The following is an 11,470-nucleotide window of genomic DNA, read 5'->3' as shown; positions in this document are numbered from 1 at the left end:
TGGTCTTGAACTCAGGGCTCAAGTGAACCTTCTGCGTTAGCCTCTCCAGTAACTGGACCTACTAGGTGTGTAACATCACCCTGGCTAACTTCTTAATATTTTTTATACTTCATATAAAAATAGCCTTTGATACATCATTAAATACACAATTATACTTGAGGATCTGAAGCATTTCCATGCTACCACCACCAAACAATCTATTAGGAATTTTTCTTTAGTGAAGTATTATAAAAATCAGAAAGGTCCTCTTGAATAAAAATATAGGACACTTGGACTCTGATTTTAGTGGCATCATAGACCTGTTTTGGAGCCTTCATCACATTGTTCAGTCGCTCCAGATTTCATTTCTCATATCTTTTAATTAATTAATTAATTTTAATTAGGTCTGCATGACAGCAATGCATTTTGATTCATTGTACACAATTGCAGCACAACTTACATTTCTATGGTTGTACACAATGTAGTGACATCATAAGTGCAGTCATTCATGTACCTAAGGTAATAATGTCCATTTCGTTCCACCATCTTTCCTGCCCCCTTGCACCCTCCCCTCTCTACCCTCCTTCCCTTTTGCCCAACCAAAGTTCCTCCATTTTTTCCCATGCCTCCCCCATATCCATTATGGATTAGCATCCTCTTATCAGAACACTTGGTCTTTCGTTTTTGGGGATTGGCTTACTTTGCTTAGCATGATATTCTCCAACTCCATCCATTTACCTGCAAATGCCATGATTTTATTCTCTTTTAATGATGAATTATATTTCATTGTGTATATATACCATAGTTTCCTTATCCATTCATCTATTGAAGGGCATCTAGGTTGCTTCCACAGTTTAGCTATTGTGAATTAAGCTGAAAGTTACCTGGATTGATGGGTTCAGAGAAGATGACTAAATAGAACATTTTGCATTTTCTTTCTAATGACTAATAGACTTTGAAGAAAAAGTAGGTTTTTGCTTCTGAATGAGACAAGTACTTTGAGAATCTCAATGTTTTGGTTAGAAAAAAGATATAAAAGCTTAAGACTCAATTAAATACAGCCTCTGATAGAAAATATAACATCGCCAGTTAGTAATAATAGAACATAAAGGAGAAGTGGTTTTGAGGGTATGGAAAGGGCAATGTATCCTCAGCCTACCAAGGTTAGGGTCATGTTTGTCTCATGCATATTCTGAAGGTTGTAATCGATATGTTGAATCCAAAAAACTATTTGCTGATGTCTTTAACCTAAAGCTTGATTTAAGTTCTACATGGAACTTGGGTACTAAACAAGTGAGTAAATAGTAATATAGATTTTCTACTTGTTTTGATTCCAATCATTGTTTCTTCTTTCTTTCATACTTCCTAGAATGGGGAGTGCCCTACTATCCAGATTCGATTTGGTCTTTATCCTGTTAGATACCCCAAATGAGCAGCATGATCACTTACTCTCTGAACATGTGATTGCAATAAGAGCTGGAAAGCAGAGAACTGTTAGCAGTGCCACAGTAGCTCGTATGAATAGTCAAGATTCAAATACTTCCATACTTGAAGTGGTTTCTGAGAAACCATTATCAGAAAGACTAAAGGTATACATGTTTTTCCTTAATCCTTCAGTTTGGTTCTATTTGAATATTCAGTGTGTGATGGAAGCTGGGTTTATGGCACCATAATGGGACCTAGATTCAATTCCCAGCAACCAAAAAGAGATTAAAAAAAAAAAAGTTCAGTGTTTGGTTTATGATAGAGCAATAATATATAAACTTTCATACAATGATACTAGAGTTTATGTAAACTTTGAAATCATCTAAGTCAGTGAGAATGAGAACTACAGCTATAATGTTTTCTTTGTTTAGAAGTACATATTTCAGAATTATATATTTCTCTAAACAAGTTATTTTAGCAGGAAGATTTTATTGCTGCTTATTCTGTAATCTTGGGCCTTTCTATCATGCTTTAGGTGATTCCTGGAGAAACAATAGATCTGATTCCTCACCAGCTATTGAGAAAGTACATTGGCTATGCTCGACAGTATGTCTACCCAAGGCTGTCCACAGAAGCAGCTCAAGTTCTTCAAGATTTCTACCTGGAGCTCCGGAAACAGAGCCAGCGGTTAAATAGCTCACCAATCACTACTAGGCAGCTGGAATCTTTGATCCGTCTAACAGAGGTTTGTTAATTTTACATTCATACTTTTTTTTTGGCAATAAGAGGGTAGATGTAATTTCCATTTTGATCAAATTGCTGCACAACTGACTTTTTCTTCCTATGGAGAGATGTTAAAAATTGATGTATAAGTGTTTAAAAAGATTAGTCACAACTGTAACATGTCAACATATAGTGATTTCTTTCTAGGCACTGGACCAGTTACTTACATTATGTAACTTTTCTTTTTCTTTGGAACATTTGACCACTGAGCCACATCCCCAGCCCTCTTTTGTATTTTATTTAGAGACAGTATCTCACTGAGTTGCTTAGTGCCTCACTGTTGCTGAGGCTGGCTTTGAACTCTCATCCTCCTGCCTCAGCCTCCCAAGCCACTGGGATTACAGGCATGTGCCACCATGCCCAGCCCTTATTTTTTTTTTTAATAGCACTTAGGAAATTCCTCAAGTGTCTGAAAAGTCCATGTTGGGTATTTGGTAACATGAAATGTGCCAAGTACTTAGGTGTTTGATTTGATTACCTAATAGGTCTGTAAGGATAATACCTATTTTTCTAATAGCAATATCTTTTCATTTCACATTTTGGGATGCTACAAGAATTTTGGTAGTTAAAATAATAAAATCTTCTGAAATGAACACTCTTAGAAAAAGATGTTAGTAGGTAGGAATAAGTTTTATCAGTATTTTAAATATGTTATTTTTATACTCAAGCTTTTTAATTATTTTTGTAATTCTGACTTTTCCTATCTCCCTCAAAAGTCAGTTGTTATGCACAGTGAATAAATAAGTTAGACATAGCATACATACTCAAACAGTAGTAAACATATTTAACTTTTGTTATTTTAAAATTCTTGTTTCTTTTCAAAGGCACGAGCAAGGTTAGAATTAAGAGAGGAAGCAACCAAAGAAGATGCTGAGGATATAGTTCAAATTATGAAATATAGGTGAGTTTAAAATTTTAAATGCTTTTAAAATGAAAAGATAGTTATCTATCTTCCCATCTCAAATTATATTGTTAATAAGGTTATTTAGCCTATGAGATTATTTATTTTCCTTCAAAGAAATTATACTTTCTTGTTTTAAAATATTTCTGGCTGTGTAAATCTTTAGGTAATTTTTGAGCTTGGTGTGGTATTTCATGCTTGTAATCCCAGCAATTTGGGAGGTTGATGCAGAAGGATTGTAAGCTAGGAAAATTTAGGGAGACCTTTGTCTCAAAAAAAAAAAAAAAAGTTTGGGGATGTAGCTCAGTGGTAGAGTGCCTCTGGGTTCAATCTCTAGTACTGAAGTTGGAGGGGAGAGTTAAAAAAAAGAAAAAAAATTTTAATGGGTAATACATTCACATGGTTCTGAAATTAAAAAAAAAACATATTTTGAGAATGCTTATTTTTATCCCATTTACCACTCATCCTTCCACCCATTACTTCCCCTTAAATAGCATACTGTTTACACTGTTCTGTACCATTTTTAAATTTAAGGCTGTATCCATAGATCATTCTTTTTTTTTCTTTCCATTTTTTTTTTATTGATTGTTCAAAACATTACAGAGCTCATGATATATCATCTTTCATACATTTGACTCAATTGGGTTTTGAACTCCCCAAATACATAATGCAGACTCACTTCTGTTACATACTCACATTTTTACATAATGGCATATTAGTGACTGTTGTATTCTGCTACCTTTCCTATCCCCTACTATCCCCCCTCCCCTCCCCTCCCCTCCCATCTTCCCTCTCTACCTCCTCTGCTGTTGTTCAATTCCATAGATCATTCTTTATTAAGTAATAGGGAACTTTTTAAATAGTTACATAGTATTCTGTTGCAAGATACATTGTAGTTTATTTAATCAGTCCCTCATTGCTAGATTCATGAATATTTTTGATTCTTGGCTATTAGAAACAGTGCTACATAAGTAAAATTCTATATAAGATGCTTCACTTGTGGGTAAATTGTATTTTAATATATTCTTAAAAGTGATATTACTGCTTACAAGGTACTTATATTTCAATTTTGATAAACAGTGCTCTCGTATCCTTTGCATTTTATATCATTAGGTAGATCATGATTTTTAGAAGGTAGAAAAGTTTTTATTTTAATTGAGTATATATGGATACCTTAGACATGTATTTATTTTTTTAATCAGCAAAAGTAAAAGTTAATTATTTTAGTGTTCTTTTTCCCCAAAATTTAAAATTTTAAATACATTTATAATAAAATTCAAAATTCCAAAGTTAAAAATTAGGTACTAGAAAAGCTTTCTTCTTAACCTGCTTAATAGCTATCCAGTTCTTCCTCCTCTTGCCTTAGTAGCAACAAATATTACCAATTTTTTGTGTGAATTACAGATACAAAATACTCATCACAACTACATATGTGTATTTTCTTTTTTCCCCTTTGCAGACAGATGGTTGCATACCACATGCAATTGTATATTATATATAAATATTGTATATATTGTATATGTATATTATATATAAACATTGATTTCATTTAGAATGTATTTTGGTTATTGTTCCATATCACTGCCTAGAAGAGTTCCGCCCTCATCTTCACAACTTTATCATAATTTAGGTATTAATTTTATTTTTTCAATATGCTCTCACAGCAAATAAAATTTAAATCAATTAGGATTCTATTTTTCCAAGGCCAAAAGTATGTTAAAGATTATTTTATCTTACGCTAAGTCATTTCTGTTTCATCAAAGGTAGATATATTAGTTTTCTAGTTGCTGATATTCTGGGGCTTGCATGGTGTCAGAACTAGGTGGCTTTGCCCAGTTGTTTCTCTTTGTGAATTATAGTGCCTCACAGCTGGAAAAACAAGGCTGTAGCGTCCAATCTGGAGCTGCTAGGCAAGTTAGACTCTGCTCTCAGTCTCTTGTATAAAACACACCACAAAGGATTGTGCTCTGATGTGTCTTCAGTGATGCTACTGAAATGTGGTTCTGGCACAGTAGTGGACACTCAATGACACTATTTAGTCTCAGTGCCAGCTTTGATATTGAGAATATCCCCTCTTTCCTCTGGCTCATACCATAAACTGAACCCTTCAAAAACTGGCAGATTTTGGATCCCATATTAGAAGATTGCAAAATTAAATCATCAAAGAATTTCTAGGGTCTAATTCTCAGTGCTGTTATTCTAAATTGTGCAACAGCCCTCAACTAGAGAACCTTTTTTCTCTTTCCTAATGGGGAAAGACTTTATCTAGTTTTCTTTATCCTCAGTCTGGTACTGCCTCATACATGGAGGCTGCTTGGTTCCCTCAGCTGTCTCTGCAGGTATGCATATGATTAGAAGAGAACCCAAACTGCCTCCTGAAGGCCTAAGCAATAATCTGAGCTTGTTTTTTTCTCTTATAAGCAGCCTATAGAAGAGGAGGGACTTTTTCTTTAATTCAGTATTGTTAGAGTTTGTCAGCAACAGTGAGGATAGAGAATGGATTGCAAATGATTTGAATTGTGTGTAGCATTATTTCCATGGTAGACCCAGTTAAACATATTGAGATTACATTGGATTATCTGTTTTCTATACTAAATGTGCTTTCTCCTTAGCCTATGAGAGCAGGGACCTTCTCAGTCTCATTTACCACAGTGTATTTCCAAGACCCAGAATCATGCCTGGCACACAGTAGGCCCTCATTTAATGCTAAAAGTGAGCTTGATAATCATTGTTCATTCTTTAAATTTTCTGTTTTAGAGTTTCTTATCTCTTCAGCTTCATTGAAGGTTTGCCCTTAAAGTGGTTTTTGAAACTGTAAAATTACATTTTAATTGGGAAGCCTAAGCTTGACTAAAAAAATCTAAACTGTGACATAGTTCATCTGAGTTAGCAGGGCACATAGCTGTTTATTTTTTGAAAATTAAATGTTTGCATTTAGTAAATGGTACATATAAGATTCTTCTAAAATTGAAAATACACTAGGAAACATAACAGAATAGAGCAACCTTTAAAGGTTGGAGATTATTTTAAGTTTTTTTCTATTTCAAGAAAGTAGCTCAAATATCTTACATATTTTTATTCATATCTGCAACATTGTAGCATGGATTAAAATTCTAAATATGCCACTTATTAGTTGTGTGACCTTTGGCAAGTCACTTAACCTTACCAAGACTTTGTGTCTTCATATGTACAATGGAAATAATAGTCTCTAAATCATAGGGTTTGGGGAAGGATTAAATTGGATAGCCTATGGTAAAAAAAATATATAATTAAGGTTAGTGTTACCTAATTATTAACCTAAAGCATTTTGACACTTTATAAGCCTAAGTAAAAGTATACTTTTCAGAGAAGAAAATACTCATCATAAGTTTTGTTGTTTTATTATAGTCTTATATTCCTATTGGTTCAGTTTGTTTTCTTTAATGTAGGCTATTATCTGTTTCAAGGAACACCGTGAAAGTTTATTGTTAGTGACTGTTAGGGTTTGTAAACAAGTCAGGATGGCGCCTGGCATTTTGCCAGAGGGAGTGGTTTGTGAAGTAACGCCAGTGAGCCATTAAGTGTGGAGATTCCTTATTGGTTGACTGCTGTATCTAGTTTATATTAATTAAGATAAGCTGTGTGTAATGTATATATACCCCTCCTGTCCTACAATAAACAACTCCCACTCCTGCTGTATCAATGTACACAAGTTGCTTGTCACCCCTGGTTATTTTGCTGCAGCCGGGCTGCGGCAAGTGACTTTAAGATCATTCCTATGAGCTTCATAAGTGCAGGGATTGTACCTGTCTTGTTCACCAATATAAACCCACTGCCTAGCAGGTGACTGATACATAGTTGATTAATTTCTGATTAAATAACATCTTTGCTTCTTAACCTGGCTATGAGTTTGTATCTGTTTCATTGTACAGTTAGGGAATTGGCAATAAAGCTAGGTTATAGGCTGGTTAATTTAATCTCTAACTGGTGTTTTCAGACTTCCAGCTAAAACTGTCAAGTGCATATTTCTTTCTTTGGTGATATTGTAAAAATAAGAGAAAGAGAGCTGGAGGTAATATCTAACCATCATTACTGCGCATCAGCATAAACCTAGTTCATTTGTAGAGTATTTTAAAATGTCTTTTCTTTGCCAGATGCCGCCTCTCTAGGAAATAGGAACATATCTTTACCAAATAAAACCTAAATTTATTATGTTTAGAATTTCTTCTTTTCATAATTTAAAAAGAATGTTTCAGGTGTTGTTGTAGTTTATCAACTCTGCTTTTATGTGTTTCTCTTTTCAAATTTAAAATTTTCTTAAAAGCAGTTGTAATTGTGTCCAAAATGTTCTTATCCTAAACAAATCTATACCATACTGGATTTCAAAGTGGTCACTCAAAAAATAAGTGAGAGTCTCATGGCTACTTCCAGGTTTTTCTGGTTTTTTTTTTTTCTTCTTTTTTTTTTTTGTACTAGAGATTGAACCCAGGGATGCTTTACCACTGAGTTATATCCACAGCCCTTTCTAATTTTTTATGTTTTGTTTTGAGACAGGTTTTTGCTAAGTTTCTAAGGCTGGCCTTAGTTGTGATCCTACCTCAGCCTCCCATGTTGCTGGGATACACTTAGAAACCCAGAACAAAAATTCCTATAGCCATGCTATATTGGATAACCATTTTCTTTCCCTTTCCTTAAGCATGCTAGGAACTTACTCTGATGAATTTGGAAACCTAGATTTTGAGCGATCACAGCATGGCTCTGGAATGAGCAATAGGTCAACAGCAAAAAGATTTATTTCTGCTCTCAACAGCATTGCTGAAAGAACTTATAATAATCTGTTTCAATTCCATCAACTTCGACAGATTGCCAAAGAGCTAAATATTCAGGTATGATAAACTAAATACTTAATCTTTTTTTATTAATAATTTAAGGAGTCTCATTAATGTATAATAGAACAAAAACAGTTTTTATTTAAGATTTATACCTACCTCTTTACAAAGTTCTTTCAACATCTTCATAGCTAGAGGGAAGCATCATAGCAAGACCCAGTCTCCATATGGGGATTGCTGACAATCCCTGTGGGCAAGTCATCTTATTGTCTTTGAACCTCAGTTTCTTCACCTGTTATATGTACATCATTCCATCCATTCTTCCTATTTCAGAGTTCTAGGGAAAAATCAATGTAATTGCATTTTTAAACATGTAAAACAGTTTACATGTTTTGGTAAAATTACTAAATTTTAAAAGCTAGTTTAATTTTTTGTTTTTACACTAAAAATATACTGAGGTACAGTAAAAAGTACAAATAATTTTATTTCTCCAAGAAACTTGATAGTTACATATTACTATTGGGGAGATTAAAAAGTCATATTTTGGCCTATTACTTAACAGGCTAATTTTTTTTTTTTATGTTTTCTTCCAGGTTGCTGATTTTGAAAACTTTATTGGATCACTCAATGACCAAGGTTTCCTCTTGAAAAAAGGCCCAAAGATTTACCAGCTTCAAACTATGTGAAATGGCTTTGCCATGTCAAGGACTCCATTTAAAGCTGTCTCAAAAATGAAGACTATGTAAAAAATTGTTCTGAAAGATAATGATCTAAAAGTAATACATTAGGAAGAAAGTGTTATAATATAAAAAGTGATAGTCATGTGTTAAAATTTTATAGATTCTACAAAAAACAAATTATTTACATTGTTTTATCTAAATGAAATAAATTATTTATAGTTGAAATTTTGAATTTTTTTAATATTTCAGTTTTACATATATTAGATGTTCATCAGGGAAAACATTTCGATAATACCTAAACAAATGAGTCTGTCCATGTTCCAATAAAATTTTCAACACTAAAATCTGAATTTTATAAAACTTTCATGTTGAGAATATAAAATATTCTGAATATTTAAAAAAATAACTATTCAGGGCTTGGGATGTGGCTCAAGTGGTAGCGCGCTCGCCTGGCATGCGTGCGGCCTGGGTTCGATCCTCAGCACCACATACAAAAGATGTTGTGTCCGCCGAGAACTAAAAAATAAATATTAAAAATTCTCTCTCTCACTCTCCCTTTAAAAAAAAAATCTTTCATTAAAAAAAAAAAATAACTATTCAGTAATTATAAGCAGGGTGTCTGGTTTGACCCACAGGCTAGTTTTTGTAGACTCTTGGTTGCAAGCAGTAGAACTTGATTAAGTAAGAGAAGAAGTTTTGGGGAAGAATTTTGGTTACCTTACAGAATTGTAAGAAGGCAGATGATCCAAGAGGATAAGCTTCCAGAAGCAATTTGTAAAACCATGCCTTAGAACTGGCCTGAAAAGGAAACTGCTACCACCCTACTGCCATACTGGATGCTGAATGGGAATGTGCTACAGCTCCTATGCCCCACTGATTTCACTTACATACCAGGAACCTCTGCAGAAAGACTAAAGAATACTCCCTACCCACACTGGAAGAGCAACAAAGGGATTCTTCATGGGCATCTTTAAATTGCTGAATTCTAAAGAGAAGCCTCATCCAGAAACAATTAAAGAAGGCTTTTCATAGGATGCTAGGGAGTTTTCCCAGTTCTACTTCAGGAGACTGGACCACTTATGTCAGAATTTTCCACATTTTGTGAGTGAATTAAAATGGAACTAGGCTGCCAGCCAAACTAGCATTTGTGTATGTAGCCAGCAAACCCTCTTAACATACAGGCAGTGTGAGCCATTTGGAAAATAGTAAATCTCAGCAAACCAGATGAATGAAAAAAAAAATTTTATTAAAAAAACAATGTACATTGAATATTTAAGCAATAATAAGATCAAAACTAAAATGAATGTGGGATTAATATTCAATGTGAATACTAAAAGCTGATTTTCTGAAAAGGTAGATGGTAATGTAACTATGTCTTTAAAGACTAAACAGACTTAGTATGTTTCATAAGAACTCAAGAGATGACATCAAAAGCAGTAGACATTAAAGAGGAAATAGGACCTTTCGGATCTTTGAAAGATCAAAGGGTAATAATATTAGGTAAAGTAATAGGGGAAAAGATGATTATAAACCCAGTTTATCAGAAGAAATGTTTCCATATTCATTTAGAATCTGTATTGTCTATTTGGCATCCACTAATTACAGGGCCAAACTAACAGCTAGTTATTTACTTATCCCTTGCAATCAGCTTAAAAGTTTTATTTCAAACCCTTCAGTCACAAACCCGGAAGTTTATGTTTCACTTCCTGCCCAATAGGGGGCCTCCCCTCCTATAAGCTTTTATTACTAATAGTAATAAAAGCTCTGGACTAGGCTTTCCTCTCCTTCCTTCTGCCCAATTTCCCCTTACCAGGGTTATTCAAAATCCATGTCTACCTAGGAGAATTGTAAATGTCTGATTCCAGACCTTGTTTCTACAATGCTAGAACAAAAAATTCAGTTTTTCCCTCAGTGTCAGCATTTCAACATGTGCATAAGAAATTAAAGATAATCTTGATAAAATGCTCAGGTCTATAATTATGTTCAATTTCAAATGGTCTTTAAGGTCAACTTTAAAGTGGGTATGCCATCACAGACCACCCCCTGGAAGGGTGTAATGGAAGCCACAAGACCCATTCATATTGTTTGGTACAGCAGAAGATGTACCTCCATGGTAGTGGCACCTCAAATAACCAAAAATGTTAATGTGTTAATATGTAACATGTTAGTACTGAATACATAATAATCAATGATTAACTAATTCATGACTACTTGGGATTTTCTTAGAACAAGCAAGTTTTTTTAACCTCTAAACCTAATTGTTTTCTATAACTAAAAGTAAAGGTAATACTGGAGCCTGTGTTAGAATTGGAAGGATTAAATGAGATAATAATGCACTTTAGCTTTTATAGTAAGTTCTCTTCCCGGGTAAACAATTAGCAATTTTTATTACTGACATTCTCCATTATTCCTATTTTACACCTAGATATATATGTTCATTTTAATAAAAGCAGGAAAGGAACAGAGAGCTAATACTTAGGCTACACCAGATACTTGACTAATATTTTAAGCCTCCTACAAGGACCCCAAAGCTCCACATACATCCTCAAAGGTTGTTTTATGTCGACCAGCCTCGGAGGATTTCACCCTGCTACCTTAGATGACGCCTGCTGCCTTCCAGCCACTTTGGCCAAACAGTCACATGGGTCCCTGCTCCTCTCCCCCTTTCCCAGCCCACTGGCTTTGGTTCTGAGGCCGCGCCAGGTACCGCAAAGCCCGCGGGATCCTAACGGTACACACCTCCCGTTGCCGCCCGGGGGCGCTGGAGAGCCGAATAGGGTCGGTGTCGCAAAAGTGTCGCGAAGGCGTACTTCCTTGGCGGTTCCAGGCCACCTGTATAAGCGGAGCGTGCTGGGATTTGAAACTAGTATGGAGGCACCAGCGGCCGTGCTTCC

At 34.7% G+C, this 11,470-nt stretch overlaps 2 protein-coding genes across 8 annotated transcripts in view; one reads left to right on the top strand and one right to left on the bottom strand.

Moving 5' to 3' along the window:
• Window positions 1–8,801, top strand: part of Mcm8 (minichromosome maintenance 8 homologous recombination repair factor) — a 35,536-nt gene extending 26,735 nt beyond the window's left edge. For both annotated transcript variants that reach the window (XM_021723175.3, XM_005320492.5), the window contains exons 15-19: window positions 1,349–1,568; window positions 1,940–2,149; window positions 3,012–3,088; window positions 7,764–7,953; window positions 8,490–8,801. In XM_021723175.3, coding sequence (XP_021578850.1) covers window positions 1,349–1,568; window positions 1,940–2,149; window positions 3,012–3,088; window positions 7,764–7,953; window positions 8,490–8,582 — 790 coding nt within the window. In that variant the 3' untranslated portion in view covers window positions 8,583–8,801. The remainder of the gene's footprint in view (window positions 1–1,348; window positions 1,569–1,939; window positions 2,150–3,011; window positions 3,089–7,763; window positions 7,954–8,489) is intronic.
• Window positions 1–11,470, bottom strand: part of Trmt6 (tRNA methyltransferase 6 non-catalytic subunit) — a 52,241-nt gene that overhangs the window by 39,606 nt on the left and 1,165 nt on the right. For 3 of the 6 annotated variants that reach the window (XM_078051435.1, XM_078051438.1, XM_078051437.1), the window contains one exon: window positions 8,056–8,233. In XM_078051435.1, the coding sequence (XP_077907561.1) occupies window positions 8,056–8,085 (30 nt within the window). In that variant the 5' untranslated portion in view covers window positions 8,086–8,233. Of the gene's footprint in view, window positions 1–8,055; window positions 8,234–11,315; window positions 11,456–11,470 lie in introns of those variants that run through there. The other 3 variants (XM_078051433.1, XM_078051436.1, XM_078051434.1) reach the window with 2 other exon arrangements.

The sequence above is a fragment of the Ictidomys tridecemlineatus genome, chromosome 5, assembly GCF_052094955.1.
Source record: "Ictidomys tridecemlineatus isolate mIctTri1 chromosome 5, mIctTri1.hap1, whole genome shotgun sequence".
Lineage (NCBI taxonomy): Eukaryota > Metazoa > Chordata > Mammalia > Rodentia > Sciuridae > Ictidomys > Ictidomys tridecemlineatus.
The sequence above is the reverse complement of the archived record's forward strand: the minus strand, read 5'-3'. Positions and strand labels throughout refer to the sequence as shown.